The 7,960-nt window shown below is 38.4% G+C and overlaps 1 protein-coding gene across 1 annotated transcript in view; it reads left to right on the top strand.

Annotated features, from left to right (window-relative positions):
- The window catches only part of SPTA1 (spectrin, alpha, erythrocytic 1), a gene marked incomplete at its 5' end in the record, with an annotated part of 71,114 nt that overhangs the window by 4,165 nt on the left and 58,989 nt on the right, over nt 1-7,960 (top strand). Inside the window, 6 exons of the mRNA XM_005881943.2 lie at nt 347-511; nt 1,564-1,718; nt 2,668-2,803; nt 2,904-3,005; nt 4,479-4,616; nt 5,347-5,457. Coding sequence (XP_005882005.2) covers nt 347-511; nt 1,564-1,718; nt 2,668-2,803; nt 2,904-3,005; nt 4,479-4,616; nt 5,347-5,457 — 807 coding nt within the window. The remainder of the gene's footprint in view (nt 1-346; nt 512-1,563; nt 1,719-2,667; nt 2,804-2,903; nt 3,006-4,478; nt 4,617-5,346; nt 5,458-7,960) is intronic.

Raw genomic sequence — 7,960 nt, 5'->3', positions numbered from 1 at the left:
GTGGTGGCTGGAGCCCAAAGCAATGAAAATAGCACCAGGAATTAGTGATGGGAGCTCTGGAAAGCAAGGAAAGCAGATTGAGAATTGGGTGGGGGAGGAAGATGGAGATTAGAAGAAGAAAGACATTCATGAAATGTTGACCATGACATTAGAATTATCTGGAGGCTCAATGGTCAGGTTGAGCAGGTCTCTACATCTCAAAGGAAACCATTAAAAGCAAGAACTCTTTACACTACTTTTTGCTGGAGCGTAGGAAGATAGAGTAATTTCTAGCTGGGTAAATTAGGTTGGATCTTGCTGTGGGCTCCATTTGCTCTGGGATGCCTGCTATCTTCTTTTGTTGGAGCTCATATGGATGTCTGACAGGGATGTGACTGAAGCCATCCAGTGGATCAAGGAGAAGGAGCCCCAACTCACCTCTGAGGACTATGGCAAAGACCTCGTTAGCTCCGAGGCACTGTTTCACAGTCACAAGGGACTTGAGCGGAACCTTGCAGTCATGGATGACAAGGTAAGCCATTATTGGAGGAGTGGCTGACCCCTTGAGCTAGAAGAGGTATTTATTGATCATCTTGCCTCCAGAGAACACAGTAAATGTACTATTTCAATAAAGTCGAAATTCTGTGCTTCCCCTTTGAGTTCACAACTTGTATTTGAATATTGGATATCCTTCATTTTATATATTTTGTTTCAAGTAACTTTTAAAAAAAGTTAGTTGCCTATATTTGTACATAAGGTTTTCTGGTACCAAGAATTAGCCAATGAAACACAACCTTTTTATGTGACATGACCAATAAGATGCAACTCTGTTATATGACCTATATATTTATGGCTCAAGAGAGGGCAGTCACACCAGGTGGTTGTTGTATTGGCTATCGTCATTTTTCTATTTGACAATCTAAAGGAAAAGAGGTCAGTACCCCTAACTAAATAGTCAAGCATAGCATGTTTTAAAAATCCCTGCTATACATGGTTGAAAATCACTGCCCTAGACAATACCTGATTTTAGTTAGTTTTAATAAAGGACTAATGGTAACATGTGGAAAGTCACCCATATCCATAGTTTTGCCTGCTAACCCTGCTCCTCAGGAATTGTGCTCAAAATGAGCTGGCATTACTGGCATTTCTTGTCCTCTTAAGCAGGAATGTCTTTCTGATTCCCACACTCATATTTATGGAAACAGTATACAGGCTGGTGAAGGACAGACTTAAGTCTGAACCTTTCTTCTGTCAGTTACTAGCTGAGTGATCTTGAGCAAATAAAATATTTACCTCTCTGTTATCACATAAAGGGACTAGGAATAGTTTGTACTTTAGAGTTTTATTAAATAAAGACTATAAATCGAGAAAGCACATGTGAAGTGCTTAGCACGAGAGACAAAAATGCTTAGTAAATTATTATTAATATAGTTCATTAGCATATTAATATAAATATGTCAATAAATATGTATTAATAAATTATTATTATTTGTATGATCATTTAGTTGCATCACTCCAATATAAGTCTTCCAGGAGAACCCAGAGCGCTCGGGTTTCCCACTAGGTGTCTTTTTCATCTTAAAGGTGAAGGAATTATGTGCCAAAGCAGACAAGCTGAAGCTTTCCCATCCTGCAGACGCACCTCAGATCCAGCAGATGAAAGAGGACTTGGTCTCCAACTGGGAGCACATCCGTGCCTTGGCTACCAGCAGATATGCAAAGCTGCAGGCTTCTTTTTGGTGCAGAATTTTTCCTTTCTATTATTCTATTTGCCTCTACAGAATTCAGGCATAATACTCAAAACAGAAATAAAAAAGTGAAAGCAGTAAAACAACGAGGCACTCAAACTCCCTGCCCACTCAGTGGAGGCAGAATAGGTGTTAAGTTGCCAAGAGAAGTCTCTTGCAGGCCTATAGAATACTTAGCATGCCACCTCTGCTCACCTGCACACCTTTCCTCTTCCTCTGTTTGTTTAGTTGTAAGATGCTATGACGTGGCCCATGAAGCTGGGAAAGCAGCTAAAGAAATGTCAAAATCCTGGTTCTAACTAAGGAACTGAAAGAAATTTCCAATCTGATGAGCGTATTAATAATAAATCTAGAATTATTTCCTGAATGTGGGTTGGCTTGTCAAAAACATGGGTATCATTTCAGTAGTTAATTTTATGATGAGTCATTAAATCACCAGAAAATACTGCTTATCTTAATGTTATGATTTAAAATTAAATAGCGAGCATTTAATATTTTTTGAACTGTTTTAGTGAGTGTTGTTTTTATTAATAGGGTTAAGGGTGAACTCAGATACATGAGGCCTCCTCACCCTAACTCTAGTCCCCCCTTCTCACAAGGTGCTTATTTTTGTTTCTATATTATGTGCTTATTTATCGGCCTCATTGGGAGTACTTTATTTCAAGTGCCTCTGGGGTAGGTGTGACCTTGTGATGTTCAAGATGTAATGCCTACGTGCCTCATCGCATAATGACATGTCTGCCCAAGAAATACACAGCCTGGAGTCAAGAACTTACAACCTGAACCATTAAAGGAACAGAAAGTCCATCAGGGGAAGGGGAGGGGTAGAATTAGGGCAAGGAGCATATTGCACCTTTAACTCAACTCAACCCTAACCCTTTGACAAAGTCCATTTACATCTGGTTTCTCCTTCTTGGCCTTGACCTTACCTCTCCCACAGGTACCAGCGTTTCTTATCTGACTATGATGAACTCTCAGGCTGGATGACAGAGAAGACTGCACTAATCAACGCTGACGAGCTGCCCACAGATGTGGCTGGTGGGGAAGCCCTACTGGACAGGCATCAGCAGCATAAGGTAAAGAGAAAGATCCTCCTCAAGAGGACAAAAGGAGAGGTGCTAAGACTGGCAAAAAATTCCTTGCTGCATTTTAAGACATTGTGTCTTGTGGCCACAGCATGAGATTGACTCTTATGATGACCGATTCCAATCTGCTGATGAGACTGGTCAAGCCCTGCTGGATGTCAACCATGAAGCCTCCAGTGAAATTTTGGAAAAGGTAATTCGTTTACCAGAATTTGTGAAATTTTGATGCATATTTAGCTCTCACTTAATCTCATAATAATATAATAATCTCTCAATGGGAAGAGGATAGACATCATATAAAGATATTAGTAATAATACACCAACTTTCACACTGCTTCCTTGACATATTGCTATAGCTAAATTGGGCAATTAGAAATTCCCAGGACAAGATGTATGCTTACCTCTGAATCTTTGTATCATCAACCTATTTAATTTCACCAACCTACATACAGACTAATTTGAAGCCTCCATATCATTTTTCCTTGTCACATATAATCTGTTTTGTTACTTTCCCATGATCATCTCTAGATTATGAATTCTGTGAGGACTGCACCTCATTGATCTTTGGGTTCCCCAAGGTGCTTGGCACATGTACTTTCTCTTTTCTCCTCAATACAATTTCAAATCAAACTGATTCTCCTTTTTCTGTGTTTTTCAAATTCACACTAACCAAAAAGCTTTGAACATTCAGAATTCCACTAAATAAAGAACGAGGCTTGCCATCATCCTAACTTCCTGGATCGCAGGGGCTCATCTCAACTATCTGACCCCTAAGAGAGATTTTGCTCCAGTCACCAAGTCCCAGGAACTCTTTGGGATGATACTTAAAATAATATCCATAGGCTTCTTTGCATTTCATTACATTCTAAGCACAGCCTCCAGTGCTGTGTGATGGATGACGTTGAGATAACCATAACTTGAATTTCCCCAGTAATCTATGGAAACATTATAATATGGCTTTTATTATTCACAATTTTCTACCAGAGGAATGATAGAACCCTATGTTTTTTAAAACCTACCTATTATCCTTAGATTTTGAGAATTTGTATTGCCCTTTTGGTGGAGTTCACAGCAGCTGTGATTATAAACTGGAGTTTCCTGGGTAGATGCTTGGGCAAACACGGGCTTTTTTATGGGTTTGGTAATGTCACTTTCTCTCTCCTTGGTGGTTCTTATTTGCTTTCAGAATAGGATGCAAACTTCTCAGTCTGATAACTTAAGTGCTCTATGAACTTGAAATTCATCAAATGTCCACTTTTTAAAGGCACATTATTTTCTCTGGAGCACTTTGTATAATCTAACAATTACTTGGAGTAATTACTTATTTGTGGCATTATATCCTCCCCACCCTTTAAATATCCATTTAGTAATATACTTCCCATATTTCTACTCCTTGGGTCTTCCAATCAGAATTAATCTTTTCTTGTTTATTTATGCATATTAAATGTGCTGTTCCTCTTTTATGGTATTTATCCCATTTTTTTCTATGCTACATTTATTCACTCAGCTGTTGGAGCCTATAAGAAAAGTTCATCTACTGTTCATTTTTGTATCCTTCAAAATATCTTGCATTTATTAGATGCTCAGTAAAGTAGACTTCCTGTTTAGTAGACCGAGATAAATTAATTAAAGACCTTCCTGATACATTGTCTTTTCCTTTCCAAAGATGACAAAACTTGCCAACAACTGGGCTGCCCTGCTGGACCTATGGGACAAGCGTCAGCATCAGTATGAGCAGTGCTTGGACTTGCACCTGTTCTACCGGGACAGTGAGCAAGTGGACAGCTGGATGAGTAGACAAGAGGTAACAGGAAGGATTCAGCAAGTGTCCAGGACCAATTTTTCACCCCTTGTTTACATGATGAGTATCTACAGTCTCACAACTATTTCCTTGGTCCTAAGCTTGTCCTAGGAACTGAAGAGTGAACCACAAAGGAAAGATTGACCCCTCTCCATACAAGGCTTTTACTAGTCCCTCATGAACAAATGAATGGAAATAAATACCTAAATACATAGCAGAGAGTTTGATCTCAAACGAACATAAGGAAAAAATAATATCAAATTGTAAAGGGGTTATGATGAGTCGGGCAGGATTAACCAGAGATTTTCTGGGGGATGTGAGTGGTCCTCATGAGGCAGCTTTGAGAGCTCAGAACAGTGCCTACATTGGTTGGGAGACTTCTATGTGAACAGACATAGAGACAAAGGTGATGAGTTCTATGAGAAGACTGGAAGAAAGTCTGAAGCTCCTGCTGTTTGAGGTTCATCTCTAACTACTAAACTTTTCGTGTTAATTCCCACCTTGCTCTCAAACTCCCTCACCTCCTTCCTTAGTCTTTGTCTCAGAGATATGCCAAAGGCATGTTTTTCCTGAAGCTCCTGCTGTTTGAGGTTCATCTCTAACTACTGAACTTTTCGTGTTAATTCCCACCTTGCTCTCCAACTCCTTCCTTGGTCCTTGTCTCAGAGATATGCCAAAGGCATGTTTTTTACCAATGAGGTACAGCGCAGGTGTGTCTTTCTGTCTCCTATAGGCTTTCCTGGAGAATGAGGACCTGGGAAACTCTCTGGGTGCTGTAGAGACCCTTCTTCAGAAGCATGATGACTTTGAAGAAGCCTTCACTGCCCAGGAAGAGAAGATCACGGTAAGAAATGGGCCCTGGTTTGGGTATTGGCTTTGTGTTTATATATATCATAACCTCCAACACTTATCCTTAGGGAGAATCACCTTTATAACTATTAGATATAACATGAGAATTATTCTTAAGAGAAAACATCCAGAAAAATAATTATACCAATTTCTACCAATACAGTATTTGTTCCACAAAAAAATAATTAGAAAATTTTTAAGTATTTATGACATTTATATTTTCTGATCAAGTAAATGATTGTCTTTTTTTCTTCAGTATAAATAGAAACTATTATATCCATAGTTTGAAATGTATTATTTTATTTTTTTTCCTTTCTAGTAATAGAGAGGGGAAAAATAATACGTAAATAATGTTGTTATTTTTCTTTATAAGCATATCTTCACTTTTGTATTTATCACCTAATGTTACTACAATTTTCCTGTGAACTGTAAGTTACAATGTCTAGGAAAACTGGTCGATATATAAGCAGAGCCCAGAGAAATGTAAGAAAGTTTTTGTGGGTCCAATATATTGTATCTTTGGCTGTCTCCTAGGATGATACTGGTTGAAAGTCACACATAGGCATACATGCCACCATCATTGCAATAACTAAAATAACAATCAAATTCTAAGTCTTCCCTGTTAATCATCAGACATATAATTCTTTTGTTAATCATCAGACATGTAATTCTTTGGTTTATTCTCATTGGTAAAAGCAAATGGTATAAAATAATTTTATTAGTTATAAAGTGTTTTAGATTATTTATTTTAGATTGTTTTCCTATTATGATTTAATTAATCCATCTTTCTAGTAGTTTGTTTTCTTCGGGGGGGGGGGGGTCCATGAATAAATATAAGTAAAAATTTACCTCTACAGACATATAGGCAACTGGCTGGTGGCATCAGGCTTTGGTGCCATAGACCTTTGGCTGACCTGCCTCAGGCTTGATGCTGGTGGAAGCTGTCCTCACTTGGCAGTGTGCCCCCTCCCATAAGCATCCAGGCCAAGCACAGGCAGCCTTCAGCTGCAGATCACTTTGTTCTTCCTAACAGGTAGCCCTGGGACAGTTACTGGCAGCATCTAATACTGATCTGCACTGCAGTTCCTTCAAAGAAATCACAGAAACAACACACTTGTGACCAGTTTAAAACCACCAATTAGCTCTACAAGTGGTACACTGAAAGGAGGTCTTTATAGGCACCAAATTCCACAGGGACAAATCCCGCTCCATGGGGTCAGCCCCTGCACAGGAGCCATTCCTAACAGCTAGCCAGTCAAAGGGTCATTCTGAATTACTGATGTACCAATAGCAATTAAGGCTCAACTACAACAAAAGGGCACACACAACCCACACAAGGGACAACCTGGCTCAGGTGATTGAGGAGGATGTATCACTAGGCCCCAAAGAACATCAAATACACAGGCCACCCAGCAAGACTGAGGGACATAGCAGATCTACCTAATACATAGAAACAAACACACAGAGACAGATAAAATGGGGAGATAAAGAGACATATCCCAAATGAAAGAACAGAAAAAAATCTCCAGAAGAGGAACCAAATGAAATGGATGCAAATACTCTATCAAATACAGAATTCAAAATGCTAATTTTAAGGATGGTTAAGGAACTTGGAGGAAAAACAGGTCAATTCAGTGAGAATGTCAACAAAGAGATAGTCAGCATAAAAAAGGACATAGAAACCATAAAAAAGAACTAGTCAGATACAAAGAATACAATAACTGAAATGGAGAACACAATAGAAGAAATCAACAGAAAATTAGATGAAGCAGAGCATTAAATCAATGATTTGGAAGACAAGGTAACAGAAAACACCCAATCAGAAGAACAAGCAAACAAAACAAAAAAATGAGGATTATTTAAGAGACCTAAAAAAAACATCAAGCACAACAGCATCTACATCACAGAGGCATTGTGAGAAAAGAAGAATCAGCAAGAGCTTAGAATCTGCTTGAAAAATAATGACTGAAAACTTTTCTAACTTGGTGAAGGAAAAAGATATTCATTTCCAGGAAGCATAGCCTGTTTCAAACAAGATAAACCTAAAGTGGCTCACACCAAAACACACCACAATTAAAATGAATAACTGAAATGGAGAACACACTAGAAGAAATCAACAGAAAATTAGATGAAGCAGAGCATTAAATCAATGATTTGGAAGACAAGGTAACAGAAAACACCCAATCAGAAGAACAAGCAAACAAAACAAAACAAAATGAGGATTATTTAAGAGACCTAAAAAACACACCAAGCACAACAGCATCCACATCATAGGGGCATCGTGAGAAAAAGAAGAATGAGCAAGAGCTTAGAATCTGTTTGAAAAACTGATGACTGAAAACTTTTCTAACTTGGTGAAGGAAGAAGATATTCATTTCCAGGAAGCATAGCCTGTTTCAAACAAGATAAACCTAAAGTGGCTCACACCAAAACACACCATAATTAAAATGGCAAAAGTTAAAAACAAAGAGAGAATCTTAAAAGCAGCAAGAAAAAAG

This window comes from Myotis brandtii, unplaced genomic scaffold (genome assembly GCF_000412655.1).
Source record: "Myotis brandtii unplaced genomic scaffold, ASM41265v1 scaffold6945, whole genome shotgun sequence".
In the NCBI taxonomy this organism is placed as follows: Eukaryota; Metazoa; Chordata; class Mammalia; order Chiroptera; family Vespertilionidae; genus Myotis; species Myotis brandtii.
This window is presented reverse-complemented; position numbering and strand designations above follow the sequence as displayed.